Here is a 22,174-nt window from a genome sequence, read left to right as displayed (position 1 = left end):
TTGACAGCATGAAGTTAAGTTTTTTTGTGTGTGTTATTATTATTATTATTATTATTAAACTCTACTGTGCTCAAAAAGTTTAACCTCAACTTTATATTTTCTCATTTTAGCCAATAATAAACACTGACAAATAAACTAATTTATAATAATAATAATAATAATAATATTTTCGTAAAATTTCTTCTCAACCCTGGGGTTTAGCCCAAAATGACTAAGAATTTGATTTTTAAAATGCTGTATGAGACTTTATTTTGAAAGTCTTCGACGGAAGTGCCGTATAGAAATTAAAACTTTATCTTTTCAAGTCAGAAAATCTTCACTGACATTTGAAACATGTCGACAAGCAAGAAAGGAGATGTTTTGTGCTTCTTTATCAACGGGAAAAAGGTATTTTTAGCACGTCGCTACACGTTCAAATGTTGCTTTTGCTAGCTTAAGCTGTGGGCTGTTAGTTTTTTAACCGTTTACTTCCGTTAAAAATGAGTGTTTTCAAGCGGCTTTCATCTCCGTTATTGGTGTCAAACGATGCTTTTTTGTGTGTCATTTAACAATTTAAGTGGTTGAGGGTTTAAAATATCCTCTTTTAATCAACCAAAAACTTTATAAAGTCGTTATGTCAGAGAGTGGTGTTATGCAGAATTTTGCTACCTGTCAGATTCTGCGACAGTAAGGGGCTGATGGGTAAAATAATAAACGGTCGTTTAATTTTACGAATTCTTTTATGGTAATGGCTTAAATGCAGGGAATAGCGTCCTTTTTCATTCTGAAGAAGTGTTAGCAGATTGGAAATATATATTTTTTGCAGGTAAATTATGAATATGCTCTGCTTATCTAAAATAAATGCCCTTTAAAAAAAAAAAAAAAAAACATCATTTAGTTTTTAGCAAGATGCTAATGTTAGCGTTTAATTTGGTTTACCTTTTAATGTTTGCATTAAAAAAGTAGAAAAACAGGATAAGTATGCAAATTAAATTCCCGTTTTACAATAAAAATAACAGAACAAGTAAAGACATTTTTCAAAATTTAAGTAAGGTTTTAAAAGTATTTGAAACATCAGTAGGTTTTTGTCAGAGAGCTTTCTTGGCTCTGGTTCAAAGCAAATATGTAAACTTTATCAACATATACCGTGAAATAACTGTTGCATTGATTTTATTCAAGCTTAAACTAAGTTTTTCTTTTAAGCTGTAGGTGTATGATTCAATTAATTCTATTTATTAATCAATCTATTCATATTTAAATCAATATAAGATATTTGTGTTATTGGGCTTGTCAAATTTTATGTCTTTTCTGGCCTAAAATGAGTGTAAATAATGAAAAATAGCAACAATTAACTGGTTTTACATTCTCAGAATAAGTAGATAAAGTATTTTGATTGATTTATGTTTGATTATTAGCAATAATCCAAATACATAGCTGGTTTAGCCTCTCAGTTGAGCAAACTATTTGCTTCGTCTTCTCAGGGGAAATTGGGATGATTAATTTTTTTAAAAATTAGGAGCCGATCTATCAATCTTTTGAAAGCAAAAACAATATTTACTTCACAGTTGGTCTCTTCATAGAGAAAGTTACCACTATTAACAGTCCTTCTCTGCTTATCTTTATATTTAGGGATTTTTTTTAACCCTTGTAATTTAGCACTTGAGTAGATGTAACTCTTTAACCTTTACCTTTTTTCTTCAGGTAACAGAGAACCATGCAGACCCTGAGACCATGCTGCTGTCCTTCCTCAGAGAAAGGAATATCCTTTAGATCAAATTCAACTCCACCTTCACATGTCATTTTACATTATTGAATTCAATATTTGTAAGCAAAACCTTCAAGTTTGAACTCCTTAACTTGTGCTTCAGTGAGGTTAACTGGGACAAAGTGGGCCTGTGGTGGTGGAGGATGCGGGGCATGCACGGTCATGGTATCTCGCTACCAACCTGCCACCAAAACCATCATGTATCCTTTATTTGTTTTACCAAAAGACCTAAAAAATCAACGTCTGATGCACATTTTGAATAAAGCTGCAGCCAGATTTGGTCACATCTGCTTTTGTGGCAGCAAGAAAAGCAGGATTAGACATCACAAAGAGTCTCAAAAGCACCGCTGATCTGCTTTAGTAATAATTAGGAGATCTTTAAAATTACATCTGTTTAGCAAATGTATCATTATAAAGTTCTTATTCCAAAAGCTGCCTCTGTTTTCACGACTGAACTTGATTTTTGGGTGACTTAGAGACTCTGAACATGAACTGTTTATCTTTTAAAACGCTTTAAACATCTTAATACAAGAAGTTAACAGCATTTCTGTGGGTGTTTGTGGTAATTTTCCCTCCTGGCATCAAACCAGCTCAACATCTGTCTCTTTTTGTCACTGGGCTGTAGAAGAAGAGGAGGAGACAAAAACTGCCAAATGAAAAACAGCTGCTGGACAAAGACTGTGTACTGTGTTCTACAGTTGCACAACAACTGCAAAAGAGATTCACAACGACTTCAAACAGAGACCCAAAAAGACCTCTGGAAAGGGTCACGTGACAAAGAAACTATACAGGAGAGCAGAACCATTAACTCAATGCAAGACGACAAGTTACAAGATGTGTCGTTCACTGAGAAGCAGGCTATAGAGCTGGCCTCTGTTAGGTTTTCTTTTACATTTTTGTTGTTTAAAGATGTGAAAGACCGGCTCTTACTACAGAGCTGAACCAGATATTCCGGATCTCTACAAAGGGACACAATTCTCATCAATCAGAGTCGGATATAAGTAATAAAATCATGCTTTTGTTTACTAGCTGAATACTGCAGATCATGTCAGTTGACGGAGTGCTTTTATGCATGCCAGTACACATCGCCAACCTTGGATAAACAGGGCAAGAGACATGAAAAGTCACAAGAGATGTGCAAACATCAGCAAAGTGGAACAAGGAGACTGCAAAGAGAGGAAAAAACCACAACAACACTACAAAGATCAACAAAAAGTGGACATAGAAATATGCAAAAATACTTTAAAACACAACTACGGAGACAAAAAAAAGCAACAAAATGGCTTGGAATGAGAAAGAGAGTTTGCAACAACACCTTAAAGCAGTGTTCCTTAACCCTGCTCAACCAAAGAGCCACGTTGCTGAAAAAATAGCTTTGCATGAGCCACAATCTAAGTGGTGAAAAGTGGTGGAAAAATGGGCTAACACGGCAATAAAAATGGGTAGAAAGGGGCAAAATAGACATAAAATGGCAAAATAGGTGAGTAGTGACAAAAAATGAGTTACAGGTGGCAAGAATGGTCCAAAAGTGGCAAAAGAGTGGCATAAAAAGGATGAAAAGTGACTCAAATGAGCAAAAAGCAGCAAAGAGTGGCAAAAATTGGGAAAAAAAATGCAACAAGCAGGATGAAAGAGGCAAAAACTGGTGAAAAGTGACTAAAATGGGGAGAAAAGGTGGCAAAAATGGTTGAGTAGTGACAAAAAAATTAGTTGCAGTTGGTAAAAAAAGTAGTAAAAAATGTCTGGAAAGTGACTAAAATGGGCAAAAAGCAGCAAAGAGTGGCAAAAATGGGGGAAAAAGTGGCATTTTATGGCAAGAGGCAGCTTAAATGGGTGAAAGGTGGCAAAAGAGTGGCATAAAAATGGATGAAAGGGGACTAAAATGGGCAAAGAGTGGCAAAAAGGTGGGCAAATTGACAAATAGCAGCAAAGACTGACAGAATAGGGAAGAATATGGCATTTAATGGCAAAAGGCGGCTTCAATGTGCAAAAAGTTGACAGAATGTGGCCAACAGAGGGAAAAAATCAAATTGCAAAAAGCTGGATAAAAGAGGCAAAAACTGGTGAAAAATAACAAAAATTGGGAGAAAAAGTGTCAAAAATGGGTGAGAAGTGACAAAAAATGAGTTCCAGGTGGCAACAAGAGTGGTAAAAAATGTCTGAAAAGTGACTAAAATGGGCAAAAAGCAGCAAAGTAGATGTAAAAAATAGGGGGAAGAAATAGCATTTCATGGCAAAGGCAGCTTAAATGTGCAAAAATAGCAAATAAGGGCAATGAAAATATACAGACAAAAAAAAATAAAGGTTGACAATTAATTTTGACAATCAAAGCCTAATGTATAAGTATGTGTCTGATTAATGTGACTTGCAATGGATAATTTCTGAGGTCAAAGTTTCCCTTTTTGAAGGTTTTCTGTGGGAATTATAATTGAAATTAAGACATAAAAGAGCCACTCGTTGAGTATCGCTGCCTTAAAGAGACATTTTTAAAAAATAAAGTGATAAAACAATATCTGAAAGGAAATGCAAACAGACTAAATGATTAAAATGTCCTTAAAGAGGAGCAAACAAACTAGAAATGAGTGCAAAAAGATACTAAAACAGACACAAAGAGTCTTTAACTCTTGTAAACCCAAGTAAGTTTTTGCTGTTTTTGGTCCTCCTGAATTTTTAATGCATAAATGCCGGCAGAATCTCAGCTGTTTTAGGCACAATCAAGTTATAGACATCTATTTCTCCAGGACAGCCTGGACTTTCAGAGTAAGTGTGCTACAAGGGCGTCGGATGCATGCCTCAGAAGTTATATGAGCTGAAAGACCTAGTAAAAACGGAAATTGGATGTCATATATCTTTATATAAATCATACCCAGATCAACAATGACCAAGCATTTTCACATCTGCTAGTTCCTTCAGGCCTTGTCTAACAAGAGAAGAAAGAATAACTTGCTAATAAATACACAATAGAAACTATTACTGCCTTTTATCTTGAAGTAATGTTTTCATTATTTAGTCCATAAAGGACGGTTTATTTCTACCTAGATAACCATCATGGGTCCTGTTGATCTTGGGCTGGCTCTGATTGGAAGCTACCACCAGCAAACATGATAAATAGTCATATTATCATAGATTTAGCCATGTGGAGTTGTAGTCCCAAAGCTCTGAATAAACAACACACTTTGCACCTGTTTTAAAAATGTTCTAGAAGATATATAAACACCAGGAGTTCCCCATAGATTGGTGAAAAGGTCAGCTTCTGATCAGAATTGACTCCATAGAGATTCATCTTATGGTTCCTGAGATACTGTGAACAATGCATGTGCTATTGCTCGGGATCATTGATGATCCATGGGGTTTGGAGGGTTAAACATCTGAGACACTAAAAGCTCCAAAAGACGAGAAAAATAACTGCAATGCTGAAAAATCATACATATGTAAATCCTGCATGTAAGAGACGGTCTATTAGACACTTAAAGAACTAGTATGGAGGGCTGTAGTTGCTTTTGTTGCACTAATAGTTTTCAATCATATTCCCAGCTGCAGTTGTAGATTTAGTTCTGGTTGTTTCAGTGCTGCTTGTGCAAAAATGAAAGTTTCCTTAACCTCACTGTCAGCCATTTTGCCGCCAACGCCTGCCTGCTGCCGCTCTGCCAGCTGCACGGGGCCGCCGTCACCACGGTGGAGGGAATTGGCAGCACCAAGACACGCATCCATCCTGTGCAGGTCACAAACCTGACTTTTAGTTAATGCATCCTTCTTAATTATTGTACATGGATATTTATCTATGCATAGTCACAGATAATTTTATTTTGCCTTTTGCATCTCTGGGATTAGTTTAAATAATAAAGCTGATAATAAAGCTGAAAGAAAATGATAGCCTGGCTAACTTAGCTGCTTCATTTTATGGTTAAAATAACCATTAAATACCAAATGTGATTTTTTTGATCATTTTTCTAATAAGGAAGAAATAAAAAATCCAAAAAATGTGCCATCTTATCTCTCAAAATCCCAGCTCAAAAGCCTCCAATAGTTCCCAATCCTTGCTATTTGTCATTGCATGCAAGAGTTATGCACATAAATTGACATTTTTAAATAAAAAGAATAAAGGATTTTCTTCACATGAAGTATAGATATCAGGTATTTTTATTCATCATATACTGAGCCATGCTTTGATTGCAAACAAGTGCAATAAATGTGATAAGGACAGTGCAATAAGTTCAAAAGCTGCAGGAGTTTTTTTTTTAAGGTAACTAGATTAACAAAAAAATCAGGTTTGATACAAAAACACATCTATTTAAGTAGGAAATGTTGCATCTTGTAGGAGCGGATTGCGAAGGCTCATGGCTCTCAGTGCGGCTTTTGCACACCTGGGATGGTGATGGCGATGTACGCTCTGCTGAGGAACAAACCTCAGCCCAGCATGGACGACATCACAGAGGCTCTGGCTGGTCTGTTCATCTTAAATATCTCCATCTGCACTTATTGGCCTTTTTCAGCCTTTATATGCCTTTATTTCCTCTTTATTCACACATGAAAAAACATGTTTTTATTTTGTGCAAACTGTCCTGACACAGATTTAATCTGCACTCAGATTTGTCCTCATCGTCTGTGTTTGCTTTCCAGGGAATCTGTGTCGCTGTACGGGATATCGACCGATCGTGGACGGCTACAGGACTTTCTGCCAGGTACAAAGATCGGCTCTACAGTATAGATAAGATAAACAATTAAAGAAACTTGATGCGTCTGCAGGTCTATTTTAAACCTTCATCCAAGTTTCAGAGAGAACAGACAACAGGAACAAGTTTCAATGTGCAGAAGACTCTTTATTTGTTAATCCTGTTATTTAAAATCTAAAGACTGCTGCTCAAGTTTTGGAAATATAAAAATGGGGTAGCCCACCAAATGTTTTTCATGCACACACTAAAAAAACCAACACGTACACAAGTTATTTTCAGTATTGCATTTAAGTGTTTATACGTTGATATTTATGCAAAAATAGGCTCTGAGTCATATTTATTTGGAGAAACCAGACACATTTCTGCAAAATTAGCTTTTTACTGTCTCTATATACCTGGAAAGGAATCTTAGTTTCATAAGCAGGTGTTTGGCTATGAAATTGTAGGTCTGATTTTGGGTGAATCTTTCAGTATTTGACTGTCTGAGCTCACTCCTAACTGCTGCATTCAGTGTGACATTCATATTCAAACAGGAGGCAACCTGCTGCAAAGTGAATGGAAGTGGAAACTGCTGCCAGAATGGAGGAAGTCCCACCGACGAACCAGAGAATGTAAGTTTAAGCAAATTTCCCTTTTGAGTTGTTTTTTCTTTTTAGCCACAATTTGCCCATTTCTGCAACATCTTTTTGCAACTTTTGCTTGCTTAATGCCACTTTTTTCTACTTTTATCCCTTTTGTGCCCCTTTTCATCCATATCTACCACTTTTTATCCACTTTTTGCCCACATTTCCAGTTTTTATGCCCTTTTTATTTTGCCACTTTTTGCCTTTTTCTCTAACATCTTTTTGCAGCTTTTAGACCATTGTAGCTGCCTTATGCCATTTTTATCCCATTTTCCCCCTTTTCACCACTTTCATTCACTCTCTTTTATTTTTTACATGTTTTTAGACATTACTGCAACATTGTTTTGTAACTTTTGCCTCCTTTAGCCACTTTTTGACAGTTTTTGTCCTATTTGACCCATTTCTGCCTCTTTTTTAACCACTTTTAGCTCATATTTGTTGCCCTTTTTTGCCACGTTTTGCCCATTTCTGCAACATTCTTTTGCCTGCTTTAACCACTTTTTGTCAATTCTTGCCAGTTTTTGCTGCATTTGACCCATTTTTGCACATTTTTACCACTTTTTTAACCTCTTAGAGCCCATATTTTTTGCCTCTTTGCCACGTTGTGCCCATTTCTGCAACATCTTGGCCCACTTTTGCCAACATAACTCTTATTTTGGGGGATTTTAACCCAGTATATATAGACAACTCCATTGTTTTTTAATCAGAAAAACTCAAATACGATACAAACCCCTAATCCAACACCAATAGCAGCACATATTTATCATTTCAGTTGCAGGGAACCCTTGCAGAAATCAGTAAAATGTGTGAAAGTGCGGCATGCTTTGAATAGGAAAAAGTAGCGTCATCTGGTGGACAAATATAAAAATAAAAAATTGAAAGCTAGCAGTCCAAAATGAAATGTAACCGTAAAGGAATGCATTAGTTTATGTTGAGATAAGTGCAGGACCAAAAATGACATTTTCAATGGTTTTCAATGGGACATTTTTGTCCTTAAGGAAAAATGTGTCGGTTTTTGTGTGCCTTAGTCGTATTAGGCTGATTTAAGGAACTGAGATGACAGTTTTAAAAATGAATATCCTCTGGCAAATTTGATCTATATTCATTCAACACAGCCAAAATAGCTTGAAAATAAAAATCTGAATGGCACAAAATGTCCCATAGATCTCAAAGGTTAATGGAATATCTTATAACCCACTCAGCTCTCCTTACCATATTGTCTCACTGTATTTTAAACTCATGGTGTTTGTTTTACTTCCTCAGGATCCACCACAGCTGTTTTCCAAAGAAGAGTTTCTCCCCCTGGACCCAACACAAGAGCTGATCTTCCCTCCTGAACTCATCGTAAGTCATCAGACGTTGTTTATCACATGTTTAACCACTCTGTACATTTACAGAAATCAATTTAAACTTGCATTAAGTTTCCCAAATATCAGCTGATTCTTTATAAAAGCTCCTTTAAGCTGCTGACATTTACCTTTAGTCACAGCTCAAAGGGAATTATCCTTTAAACACATGACAGAAACAAAGCTGATGAAGCTTTTTTGGTAAACATTTCTGCATGTAAACAGCAGAGATTAATCAGAATTATGACTTAATAAACTGTTATTCAGCTGAGAAAGACTTTAACTCTGATATCATCTAAGCTGTCCAATGTTCACATCAATGTTAAAATGTGTTAAAAGTTAGTTAACCTTCCCTGGGCTGTCAGTGTGCTCTCACCTTATTATCATGATTATTATCAACTCCTGTGCCATATGTGAGTATCATGTGCCCAGCTCTGAATAAAAGCCCTGTCTCCACAGCTGATGGCAGAAAAAGAAACCCCACAGACGCTCACCTTTCATGGGGAGAGGATCAGCTGGGTGTCCCCTGTCTCTCTGGAGGAGCTCGTTCAGCTGAAGGCGGAGAACCCTAAAGCTCCGCTGGTGATGGGAAACACCAACGTTGGTGAGCTGGAATCCAGTGTGTGATTCCCCACCCCCTCTGTCCCCCTGCTCCAGTCTATGATGGAGGCATAAAAGCACAGGAAACCACTCTTCCTAAGCTTGTTTTTTCTTAAAAATACAAAAATAAATCAAAACAAAGACATTTTTATGTGTTAAGACAATTTTTGAACTCATGCTGTATTGAAAGCATTTCTGTGTATTAACTGTTGCATATTTTGGTCTGATTTGTAGATTTTGAGCTGCGTCACTCACCTCTTTCCTCTCTGCTTTGTGTTAAAGGTCCTGATATAAAATTCAAAGGCGTCTCCCATCCTCTGATAATCTCTCCAGTCCGCGTGATGGAGCTGTTTGAGGTCACTGAAACACCAAAGGGTGAGTCAACGACCTTTGTTATTTACATTTGTTTGTTTTTTTTTGGCAGGGTTCTCCAAGGTGGGGGTCATGACCCCTAAGGGGTCACCAGGAGGGATGGGGAGGGCTAGAAACTTGGAGGTTAAATATAAAACACACATCACAGCGTACTTTGTGACATTATAGTCTGACATTTTAGTTGTAAAGAGGTCCTTTAATATCCTAACGCATTTACCCCTAGGGACAAAAAATGTCCACTTCCCCAAAACTGCAGTAAAAATATTACATATTTACACTTTAAAGGAGTGAATCTTTTAAACTACTTTAGCCTGAAATATATAGATCAAATATTATTTATATTTTTTGAGGATTTTAACCCTTTAAAGGCACTATGTTTGCACAACTCCACTGTTTTTTAATGGAACAAAAATCGCGAAAGCTCACATAAAATACAGACACACTATTACAGCGCATCATTAGAGACACACATATTTATCATTTCAGTTGCAAAGCACCCTTGCAGAAAACAGTAAAAAGGGTGAAATTTTGCTGCATACTTTGTATGGCAAAAAGTAGCGCCATCTGGTGGACAAATAAACAAATAAAAAATTGAACGCTAGTAGCCCAAAATGCAATCTAAACATAAAGGAATGCATTAGTTTATGAGCAGATAAATGTGGGACCAAAAATGGCATTTTAAGTGGGACATTTTTTGGTCCTTAGGAGCAAATGTGTCAGTTTTGTGTAGCTTAGCCATTTTGGCCAATTTACGGAACTGAGAGGACAAATCTAAACATTTTTACAAATGAATATCTGTGGAAAATTTGATCTACATTTATTCAACGCAGCCAAATTAGCTTGAAAATAAAAAGCTGAATGGCACAAAATGTCCCTAGGATCTTGTAAGGGTTAATCACAGCATGTCTGAAACCTTTGTGTTCTTTTTAAATGCAAATTTTTCATTAAATACAAAAAAAAGACACACAACTCTAGCCATCAGAATCAACCAGTCACTTCAAAGGCTTTTGCACACAGGAAGTGTTTTATTCTTGCTATTAATTGTCTTTTTTTCGAGCCTGAGGTGAGTCAATGCAGCTTTCATGCTATTGTTCAGCTATCGTTTTATTTATCATGGTTGGATTTTCAGAAGTTTCGCTTCAGATGAGCACACATCTCATCAGTCAAAATGCTCATTGTTGTGTTTGATTAAAGAGTTTTGGAGCAAATGTTACAGAGGAGAGAATCCTCCATCTCTCCATAACACTATATGATGCTGCATCCAGACATGCATAAGTTATCATCAAGCACCCTCACTCTTCAGCAGCTAATCTGCTAAGTTGTTTGTCTGCATATCTTTGCAGGTGTTTGGATCGGAGCTGGCTGCACTCTTGCCGAGGTCCGGTCCCTGTTGGAGAAGCTCGTTCTGAAGTTTCCGGAGGAGAAAACTGAGCTGTTCCGAGCTCTGATCCAGCAGCTGGGGAACCTGGGGAGCGTGCAGATACGAAATGTCGCTGTGAGTCAATTCACCTCAAGCTTTTCCAGTTTATATCTTATTCCTGCCTTCTTTACTCCTGTTTCTCCTTTAATTTGTTTTTTATTTTTTTCTCTCGTTTGCACATTCAGTCTCTTGGGGGTCAGATCATCAGTGCATACCCGAACTCTGACTTGAATCCTGTTCTGGCTGCAGGAAAATGCAAAGTGAGCGTCATTTCAGATGGTATGTTTTGGCTACTATTCTTGGAAGAATCCCCGCTGCTTTGACTCTCGTCTGGAGAAAATAAAAGTCTGGAGGATGCTCCTAAAAATGTGTTTCTGATCCATCAGAAGGAAGACGAGAAGTTCCCTTGAACCAAGATTTCTTTGTGAGCTTTTGCAAAACCATCCTGAAACCGGAGGAGATCGTCATCTCTGTTTTCATCCCTTTCACCAGGAAGGTAAAACAACCACTGTCTAGAAGTGTTTAATTTTACAGGATTGTTTGACTTTTTCATGCATGAACCTTTTAGTTTAACCATGCTAACAAGCATTCACTGAAAAGGCCAAGTCATGATCAGACATCCTGTAAATACCCATTAGTTGTCACTGTTTTTGATGAAGTTTGAGAGAATGTCAGATACACTGTGTTGAAAGCCTATAAAATAAATAAGTGATTATTTTTGAATTTTTGAGAATTTGGATTACATGATGGTCGGTCCTTTAGGGGGAGTTTGTCCGAGTTTTCCGCCAGGCTCCAAGAAAAGAGACGTCCTTTGCCACGGTGACGTCAGGGATGAGAGTGAGTTTCTCTGAGGGGTCGAGAGTCGTTGAGGACGTCAGTATTTACTATGGAGGGATGGGAGCAACCACCCTGAGTGCTGCTAAAACCTGTGCAGCCATCACTACAAGGTCAGAGTTAATATTCCTCACATTATTATAATGTTTTCTTTCCTTTAAGTACTCTTTTCTATCTCCGTATTTTTCCTACATTTATTTCTTTTTGTTCAAATTTCTTTTCGATTTTGCACAGTTTCTTGTCTAAAACCTAGAGACCCTAAAAAGAGCAGATTTTTTCTTCAGGCCGTGGGATGATGAGACCCTCAGCCGGGCCTATGACATCCTCCTGGATGAACTGCCCCTACCTCCGTCAGCTCCCGGAGGAAAAGTGGAGTTTCGTCGCTCTTTATCCCTCAGCTTCCTCTTCAAATTCAACCTGGAGGTCCTGCAGAAGCTCAGAGAGATGGTGAGAACAAAGTCTTTGATGAAAAAGGAGGCTTAACTCTTTGTAATTGCGGGACTAAGATCATGCAAATGATTAAAATCAAGAATTAAGAACACTTTCTGTCTACAGAAAGTAATTGAAGGGGAACTTCCAGAGAAGATTGAGCCTTTACCCCGAGACATCCAACCCAGCCTGCAGGAATTCCAGGTCAGAAATCTGCTGCAAAAACTCACACTGAAGCAAGTGTATTTGTTTAATATTTTGTTAAAAATGTTTATTTTTATCAGGCAATCCTCCTATTTCAAGACATACAAAGCAAAATAAGGCCTGCATGCTTGTACTCTGTAAAAAATGTCCCAATGGGAGGCAAAATTTACATGCAGAGTGTCTAGAAATGAGATGCTTGACCCTTATACAGTAAAATCAATCCAGCATCTTCTTCCTCTTCTGTAGCATGTGTCAAAGGACCAAAGCAAGCAGGACCCTGTGGGGCGTCCCATGATGCACCGCTCTGCCATCAGCCAGGCGACAGGCGAGGCCGTTTACTGCGACGACATCCCACCAACAGAAGGAGAGCTCTTCCTGTCTTTTGCCACCAGTACTCGAGCAAAAGCTAAAATCACGTAAGCAGAGAGTAAAGCAGAAGCAAAATCATCTCAGCCTTTTTGATTTTGGTGTTAAATGATCTGGTTTAACAGCGGGATCGATGTGAGCGGGGCTCTGCGGCTCCCCGGTGTGGTCGACGTCATCACCGCCAAAGATATTCCTGGACCAAAAGTCAGAGAGATGTTTGGATATGACGAGGATCTGCTTGCTCAGAGTGAGGTGAGAATGAAATCGTGTTTAAATCCTTTGTGATTCATGTTTTTTGGATGAAATTAACAAGTTTATGAAGGTTGAAGATACTAAAAAAACAAGTGATACAGAACGTTAATTTTCAGCATAACAAGCTGAAACTAAATTTCTACTTTTTTTGTCAACCTTAAAGGTGTCAGATTTAAAATAATAAAATAATGTGTGAAGTGTATAATTTTATTTGTTAAGTGATACAGGACAGGACAGGTGTTCATGCCAAAAAAAGCAAAATTGAAACTGAATAGGAACACTGAAGATAACAGAGATGACAAAAATAAAAATGGGCATGAATTACCAGCCTGTTCTATAATATTCTAGTTGAAGGTATTGAATATCTTTAGATTAAAACTTAAACAAGGATTTAGACTACTGTTTTTTGCATAAAGGTATAAAAGGCCTTAAAATAATATCCATAAAATATAAAAAATACAACATAAATTTTAGAATATCATAAAAGGACGGATGTAGTTGCAAATTTGTGAAAATTGCATGCATTAAAAGTGTAACTTTGTATTTATTTGAAATATACAAATTGATCAATATGCATTGTAGGTTGAACAGTGTAAATAAACTTTCTAGGTCAGTTGTTTCACAGTATTTAGAGACTTTCATTTTTGTAGTTCCTTAAAGAAGTACAAATTATTCTTTTTTTATCTTTAAATTTGTAATATCTTTATTGTTTTTTGTCTTTATTGTTAAAATTTTTGTTTGTGAGGGGTGAAAATACCGAAATAAATAGCCATAATTTTAAAGGCAAAAATCTGATTAAACTTCTCCCAAAATGCCTGTGAATTTGACATATTTTTTTATATTAATTTGTGAGTTTTTTAGTCTTTCTTAGACAACTAGCGCTTCAGAAAAAGACGAAAATTATCAAGATATAAAGGAGAAAATGTCAGACTTTTAACTGAAATAGTGAAACAGGACTCAAACCACCGTTTTTCTGCACAGATATACAAAACAATTGTCTTTGAACAACAAAAATATAACATTTATACAAAAATAAATATGAGAAATAAGAAGTTGAGATTTTGGAAATTGCGTTGCATGGAAAAAACCCAATATATTTAATATTTATTGTTCAATATATGCACTCCAGTGTGTGCAGTGAAATGCTCTTTCTTTTAACGTTTGGTTTAAGCCATAGAAACTGTATATATTTCTAGAAATCCTCTGAAATCCCTTTGTTTATAGTTTGATTTGGTTGATGTAAATTGATCAGTAATAAACTGTATGTAAATCCATCATCAGATTTAAGTTTAAGTTAGGCAAAATATAGGAAACTGTTTACACCAGACTTTCACAGAAAAATTAAAACAAGCTCTTAGACCATCTGTAGTGTAATTTCCTCTTGTGATGTTTGTTTGCAGGTGTCATGCATCGGTCAGATGGTTTGTGCCGTTATCGCAGACACGAGGGAACACGCCAAACGAGCAGCTTACGCTGTGAAGATCAGCTATGAAGACCTACCTGACCCCGTGTTCACCATAGAGGTCAGATCAGATTCTCACTATCAACAAAAAAATCCAACACAACAGTTTTCCCTCAAAATCATCTCACTACACGCTACTATAAAAGTTTTTATCTGTGACAGGACGCCATGGAGAAGTCGTCTTTCTACCTGCCGTCGAGGATGCTTGAGCAAGGAAACGTGACTGAAGCTTTTAAAACTGTTGATCAGATTTGTGAAGGTAAAAGACAGTGTCTTTTTAAAAAGGTCGACCATGTTCTGCATCTGCAAATGTCAAAATCTTTAAATGTTAAGAAATCAATTTTTCTCTCTGTTTATTTGTGATCGTCCACTCAGGTGAGATTAAAATGGGCGGTCAGGAACATTTCTACATGGAGACTCAGAGCATGCTGGTCGTTCCTGTTGGAGAGGAGATGGAGTTCAACGTTTACGTCTCCACTCAGTGGCCCACGTCGACACAGGTCTGCATAATAAATCTGCAGTTTTTGCCACCTTTGCAGTCCTAACTGTGGAGTTTACTGCTGACTGTGACAGCAGCTGAGATATTTGATTAAAAGTGGAACTAACATTTCTATGATGATGTTTAAATCTTTCTCTGTCCTCAGGAGGCAGTTGCAGAGACGTTGGGCATCCCATCCAACAGAGTCACCTGCCACATCAAAAGGCTGGGTGGAGCTTTTGGAGGGAAGATCACTAAAACGGCCATACTGGCCAGTATCACGGCTGTGGCTGCTTGGAAGTGAGTCACAGAAACACACAAAAAAACACATCCAAAATAACTTTTAAGACACAGGAAGAGATATCACTCTTAAGACAGAAGTCAGCTGCAATGGTTTGATGTTTATTCTAGGACCAATCGTCCAGTGCGCTGTGTCCTGGAGCGAGGCGACGACATGTTGATCACCGGAGGTCGCCATCCCATCCTGGGAAAATACAAAGTACAAAAACACACTTTTGATTTTTGTAACCCTTAAATCAAATGTCTCCACAGTAAATCTGACAAGTTACAGGTGATTTAAGGGAAGAAAAGTTAAAAATATCCTCACATTTATTGCTGTTTGTTTCAGGTTGGTTTCATGAAAGATGGTAGAATTATGGCTGCAGATCTTCAGTACTACACCAACGCTGGGAACACCGTCGATGAGTCTCTGCTGGTTAGTAGAAACCTGTCATTTTCGTGGCAAACTTTTCACATGTTTAAGAGAGACAGTGATGCATTTTTAAACTTCTTTCTTCAGGTGGTTGATAAAATTGTTCTCCACGTGGATGCAGCCTACAAGATCCCTAACCTGCGGGCCTGTGCCACCGCCTGCAGGACCAACCTGAAGTCCAACACTGCCTTCAGAGGCTTCGGTGTGCCGCAGACTCTCCTGGTCGTGGAGAACATGTTCAATGATGTAGCCATGGTTCTCGGACGCCCAGCAGATCAGGTTTGAGTCCAGTTTTTGTGCCAGATGTTGGTTATCGGGGAAAAGGTTGTCAAAATTGAGAACCAGAATCAGCTTTATTGGCCAAGCATGCTTACAGGTCTTCAGTTGTATTTTTGTCCAAAAGCTCCAAAGGAAATGCACAAGGCTTCCAATGTATTAATGCAGTTTTGGTAATTTAAAAGCAATAGATAGGCAAATACTGGGCACTTCTATTTTTGTTGTTGAATTCTCCCTCAGATTCGAGAGATCAACATGTACAGGGGGCCGTCGATCACACACTACAAGTTTGCGTTCAATCCTGAGAATTTGCTGCGCTGCTGGGAAGAGTGTAAGAAAAAGTCGGAATTCGACGCCCGCCGCAGAGCCACCGACCAGTTCAACCAGCAGAACCGCTGGAAGAAGAGAGGGATTTCCATCATCCCCATTAAATATGGAATCGCATTTGCTGAGAGCTTCTTAAATCAGGTCTGTGGGATTAGTTTCAAAAGATTTTAGGCATGCATTTATCTTGATTAAAGCAAAAATGTAGCAGGGAAAATAGTCCAATAAGTCAGTCAGGCTGTTCAAAACTATCAGTATATCCTGTGAAATAATTTTCTGAATGTGCTTGTGTGTTAAAGGCTGGAGCTTTGGTTCACATCTACAAAGACGGCTCTGTTCTCGTCACTCACGGTGGGACAGAGATGGGTCAGGGACTCCACACCAAAATGCAACAGGTGGAGTTTGAGAAACCTCCAAAGAGCGTCATAAAATCCAAACTTTTTTTCATAAAATTAAGCTTTGTTACCCTCTCTTCTGCCTCTGCCTCTGTCATGAACTGAAATTATGTATATTTGAGGTGCTTTTGTAGACTTCAAATATGAATAGTTTTTAACTGTCCCTGTTTCCTGCCAGGTGGCGAGTCGAGAGCTTCACATCCCAACCTCCAAGATTTACATCAGTGAAACCAGCACCAACACGGTCCCCAACACCTGCCCTTCTGCGGCCTCCTTCGGCACGGACGCCAACGGCATGGCGGTCCAGGTAAAGTCCAGTTCTCAGCCTCTTAAACACCTAATTAAAACACTTTCAGTTAATTTGAAATAAGTTTAATTTTGTTTTCTTTTATTCAGAATGCCTGCCAGATTTTGTACCAGCGACTCAAGCCAGTCAGGGAGAGGAACCCCAAAGGACCATGGGAGAGATGGGTATGGTTTACCAAGAAATGAATCATAAAATCTGATGAATCTTACTCTTAAAAGCAAAAATCTGTCTTTTTTCTGTAGGTGAGTGAAGCATATTTTGTGGACAAAATCAGTTTATCAGCTACTGGATACTACAGGTATGAATGAAAACAGATAGCCTGGTTTTTAATCTTTTATTTGCTTATTTATTTATTGAGCCGTGTTTACCTGTGTGTCCTCAGAGGTCATGATCTGTATATAAACTGGGAGAAGATGGAGGGTCAGCCGTACGCCTACTACACATTCGGAGCTTGCTGCAGCGAGGTGGAGCTCGACTGTCTGACGGGAGACTACAGGGTCAGAAAAACGTCATCTTCCAGCTTCTTTTTTCAGCAAAATTACCAGAAAAATCTGGATTTATTCCTTTTTTTCTTGTAGACGGTGAGGACAGACATGGTGATGGACATAGGGAGAAGTGTGAACCCTTCAGTAGACATCGGACAGGTGAGAAAAGTCTTTTTCAAGGTGCAGAAAAGCAGATGCAAAATTTTAGGGAGGTTTCTACTCAGGTCTGAATCATTTTATTAGTTTTTAAGTGTAAAATAAAGTGCAAAGGTGCAAATGTGCAAAATTTATTTTTTCTTAGCGCATAATAGGTTATCTGAAAAGGTCAAAGTGATCTTTTTATGTCTTTTTTAGTTATAAAAACTTATTAATGGGCAGACATGATCATTTGGCTTTGCCCTTAAATGCTAAAGTGTTATATACATAATTGCAGAATTATAAATCAAGATAACATCATTGCTTTGGTTGTCATTTACAAACTCAAAGCCTGGGGGCCAAATCTGGCCGTGGCACAGTAATACCTGGCCCACCAGGTCATATCATAGTTATATTATAACTGGCCCACTAGTATGAGATCTTCACATTTCCTCCAGTATAACGATGTAACCTTAACCTTGATGATTGAAAATATCCTTTTTAAGTCACAAAAAGTAGAAAGAGTAAAGAGTTAAAACAATTTGATAAAAGTCAATAATGTGGGAAAGAAATTTGTGTTTTCATATCATATTTTCTAATTTGCATCTCACAATTCTGACTTAAAGTTTTGATTTTTTTTTCATATTTTGACCTTTTAAAATCATAACTTTGACTTTTATCTCATAATTTGACCATTAACATTCACCATCTTAATTTTTAAGTCATATTTTGATGTTTTAAACTCATGAATTTGAATTTTATCTTACATTTTGACATTTTAAACTCCTAACTTTTAATCCCAAATATTAACCTTTTTGGTTTAAAATCTTAAATTTTTTATCTCATTTTTGGACCTTTATAACTCAGTATTTTTCATTTTATCTCACATTTTGACATTAAAAACCTCATGATTTAGAATTTTATCTTATTTTTTGACCTTTAAAACTCTTCATTTTTAATATGATCTCATATTTTTACCTTCTTAACTCTTGATTTAGAATTTTTTTCTCAGATGTTGACCTTTTCAACTCCTAAATATAATTTTTAATTCCAAATATTGACCTTTTCCATTTAAATTTTTATTTATTTTTTGTCTCATTTTTGACCTTTTAAACTCATGGTTTTACTTTAACTGTTAAAAATCATGATTGTAGTTTTTGACTTTTTTGATTGCAAAATCATTAATCATCAATATTAAGTTTTTTTTCCCTGTAATTCGTTACTGGTGAAGTTGCGCTGAAACTAAGAAGTACAATACAGTGAAGTCTAATTTGGACACCCCTGGTCTAGACCCTGTTGGAAGGTCCAGCTGAAGACATTTATCAAACCATGAAGTTACCAAAAAGAATGTGATTTTTATATATCTTTTATACTTGCTTTGCCTATGTTTTTGTTGTCCAAACATTTGCAAACTACTGTATGTCTAGTTTTATAGAGGGCAGTTATTACTTTTTCCCTTTTTAACATGACTTTCTGTACCTCCTTTCCCATTTTTCTGTGCTCTATCCTTCTTTCAGATTGAGGGAGCGTTCATGCAGGGTTTGGGCCTCTACACAATGGAGGAGCTGAAGTTCTCCCCCTCCGGGCTCCTGTACACTCGAGGTCCATCTCAGTATAAGATCCCAGCTGTATGCGATGTGCCACTTCGCTTCAACATTTCTCTGCTGTCGGACTCACACAATCCACACGCCATCTACTCCTCCAAGGTCAGAAACACGCCCTCAGTTTGATGTGTCTGATCTGTTCTTTACTGTATTTCTATTTTAAAGACTCCTGTTTGTTTTCTGCTTCTGCAGGGGATTGGGGAGCCCACCCTCTTCCTCGGCAGTTCGGTCTTCTTTGCCATCAAAGACGCCGTGGCCGCAGCACGCTCAGAGTCTGGTTTGGTCGGCCCGTTTACTCTGAACAGCCCTGCAACGCCGGAGAGAGCCTGCATGGCGTGTGCATCCCCCTTTACTCAGAAGGTAAGATGTGCTGAAATAAACAGTCAAAAAAAAAAAAAAAGAAAAAAATGCTGTAAGTGTTTCTTTTTACCTTGTAGTTTGGACTCAGTGGAAAATTTACATTTCAAAAATTGGAGAATATCTCTGAAGTCTTCCTTTTTGGAAGGAGGGGACCTTTGAGTTTTTTATCAACAAAGAAATCATTCCCCTTGCAGATCTAAGATGCTATTTTTTTAATACAAGGTGTCCAAATACACTTAAAGAAAACATAGGAGAAGCTATAAATTCTAAAGTCTTAAAATAAAGTTAACTAAAATTATTCTGTCATGATATAGTTCATTTGTTCTGAAAAACAGAAGGCAGATTTCTTGTTTTTAGCCGTTTTTGTGACTTAAGCTGAACTTGTTAAGAGTAGTATTTTCAAAAATAGAAAAAATATTTTTTAATTTATTTTGTTCGATTCTGGTATTGTCTTAAAAACAGCAATACTCCAAATCTTAATTTCCTGAAAATATTGTGAACTTAAACAATATAATGAGCCAATTAAGCTAACTGAGAAGGTTGACAAGTTATCAGACATTCAAGTTAAAAAAGAAAAAGAGAATTCTTGATTGAAATCGTAATTGCTTCAGTCTGTTCATGATGTTGCAGCCAATTTTTCACATTTCTTGTGACATTTTTTCTTACTGCTGTGTTTTATTGTTTTAGATTCCAGCCAGCGAACCAGGATCTTTCAAACCATGGGCCTTAGACATCTAAAATCACTGTTTTTATTACCTACATCATCCAAAGAAAGCTTGACTGACTGAATGCTAAATATAACATACAACAGGCACAAATAAGCAATATATTTTTACTAACGACTCATTTTAAAGTATAATGTAACCCTCAGACTGCTAAGAAAGAAGTCATGTATATTGGTATAAACTGATGTTGTTAAATAATTTAGGTCCAACTTGAATCTTTTAAAATCTTACACTTGTATGAAAAATGTGATTTCCCTCTACAGGTTAAACCAGGGTACTGCAGCTGAACCACTTTAGCACCGTCACCTAGTTGATGTCTATGTTTAACACGATGTTTTAGTAAATGTTCCATTTAAATGCATTCTTGGAGCCTTTGTCCATAGCCTGCTTTTTTTAGCGCCTATTTTTAAAATTTGAAACCAGTGTAGTCCAGCGTGCTCTTGGTGGAAAAAGCCCCCTCAGCGTCAGCTTATATTTCCGCTGTGCTCAAAGTGCTCTCAGATGGAAATTGTTCAACTTTTGGAGCCGCACTGAGCATGTCTCTGCTTTTCACTTCTCCCTCACTTGCCAAACAAAATCAAGAAGGGGCGGGACTTCTGACAGAAGAGAAAACGATCCAGCTTGGCTTTTTCCTCTTTTTTTGGAGGGTAGTTTTCAGGTCTGCAGCTGCTGCCTGTGTCAGGACAGGATTCCTTTACACGTGTCCTCTGTGTGATATTTGCTTGAAATATGGAAATATGACACACATAGAGCTATTTTCAAACAACATTACAGTAGCAGCCGAGGAAAGCGGGGTTTACTTTTTGTAATGTAGCAATAAGCTCTGGCGAGAAGCGCTCTGGAAATGAAGTCCTGAGAGCTGCCAGTGCAAAAAAAAAAGCTGGCTATGGACACGCAGCCTAAAGGTGGTACATACTCTAAAGGCATTTTTTTCAAAAGGATAGATGCACTTCAGTCAGAGGTCTAAAGGCTAAAACACACCAGCACTTTAGGACACTGCTCTATTCGAAAATTTGCATTTTTGCTAACTCTGGCGCATTTACAGTATGTACTTCGTACGTTTGTTCATTAATGTGCACTTTCCCTTTCAAATAAATAAATAAATAAATAAATAAATAAAATAAAATTCTGGACGCTGCTGGCCAGGCATGTATATTAAAACTATAAATTAAAACACGACTGCACACGCTTATTTTTTTCTGAGAGAAAAGCTATTTTGTCCATCTCAGCTGCCATAGTGGCAGCTCTATTTTAGAGAGAAGCAAAAGTAATTCTCTTGGTCAAGGTGTAGCGTCAAGAGGACTCTACACCTTGGCTCTGGGGTTTAGTTATCCTTTAAATGTACTATTATGACAAAAAAATAAAAATACCTGTTTGCTTTAGTTTACTCACATTTTTTGTTTGAAATTGAATGTATGATGTGATGTGAATCTCTTAAAAGCCCCTTGATTTTACAAAATGTTCAACATTTTTCATTCTTCAAATACAGAATAAATGATTGAGACATTATTATGTTATTATTATTAAATGTATACAATAAACTGTTGTTTTTTTGTTCACTGGTGGTTAACACCACTTACACACACACATCAACAGAAAAGAGCTATCACACCACAGCCAAATTAAATAGACAGTAAATGATTGTAAACTAACAGCTCTGTCTTTATGTGGACAGAGGATGATTGCATGTCCATGACGCTCGAAGTCTCATCTGTCACTGAGGAGGCCTGAAGATCGACAGAGAGTGAAGCTAGGGAGGAGAATGACACAAGGAGGGTAGGAAATGCAAGTAAGCAGAGAGGGCTGTTTCCTAAAATAATATAAAGATGTTCTTCAAACAGAACAGTATCACAGGTAAAGCAATACGAAAACAGGAGAGTGAACTCAATTCACAGATTGAATAAAGGATTAATATTCAGGGAATCGCAGTAAAATACAGGATTTTTAATCAGAATATATGGTTAAATGGGAGTCTGTGAGTATGCATGCTCCAGCAGGTGTCTTCATACATGCAGGTGTATCCTATAAGTGTGATAAAAGAGTGTGAA

At 37.3% G+C, this 22,174-nt stretch overlaps 1 protein-coding gene across 1 annotated transcript; it reads left to right on the top strand.

Moving 5' to 3' along the window:
• The first annotated feature begins 294 nt into the window (after positions 1-294).
• On the top strand, positions 295-21,613 carry aox6 (aldehyde oxidase 6). The gene is made up of 35 exons (XM_041782281.1): positions 295-387; positions 1,681-1,738; positions 1,848-1,944; positions 5,356-5,464; positions 6,063-6,189; positions 6,365-6,426; positions 6,951-7,028; positions 8,304-8,384; positions 8,846-8,990; positions 9,269-9,361; positions 10,702-10,853; positions 10,964-11,057; positions 11,165-11,274; positions 11,541-11,725; positions 11,897-12,059; positions 12,168-12,245; positions 12,492-12,661; positions 12,737-12,863; positions 14,264-14,386; positions 14,488-14,584; positions 14,701-14,825; positions 14,970-15,103; positions 15,215-15,302; positions 15,432-15,518; positions 15,603-15,794; positions 16,032-16,259; positions 16,415-16,510; positions 16,689-16,817; positions 16,907-16,981; positions 17,060-17,115; positions 17,200-17,314; positions 17,396-17,461; positions 18,955-19,143; positions 19,234-19,401; positions 20,089-21,613. The coding sequence occupies exons 1-35, from the start codon at positions 334-336 to the stop codon at positions 20,137-20,139; spliced, it is 4,002 nt and encodes a 1,333-aa protein (XP_041638215.1). The 5' UTR covers positions 295-333; the 3' UTR covers positions 20,140-21,613.
• Positions 21,614-22,174: the final 561 nt, after the last annotated feature.

Source organism: Cheilinus undulatus, linkage group 24, assembly GCF_018320785.1.
Source record: "Cheilinus undulatus linkage group 24, ASM1832078v1, whole genome shotgun sequence".
Taxonomy (NCBI): Eukaryota; Metazoa; Chordata; class Actinopteri; order Labriformes; family Labridae; genus Cheilinus; species Cheilinus undulatus.
This window is presented reverse-complemented; position numbering and strand designations above follow the sequence as displayed.

Excerpts from the sequence above, each read along its gene's own strand:
- aox6 (XM_041782281.1), top strand. The coding sequence starts at position 334 with ATGTCGACAAGCAAGAAAGGAGATGTTTTGTGCTTCTTTATCAACGGG. Across the intron at positions 8,385-8,845 it reads TCTTCCCTCCTGAACTCATC|CTGATGGCAGAAAAAGAAAC; the intron begins GTAAGTCATCAG and ends CTGTCTCCACAG. Across the intron at positions 15,104-15,214 it reads ACGGCTGTGGCTGCTTGGAA|GACCAATCGTCCAGTGCGCT; the intron begins GTGAGTCACAGA and ends TGTTTATTCTAG.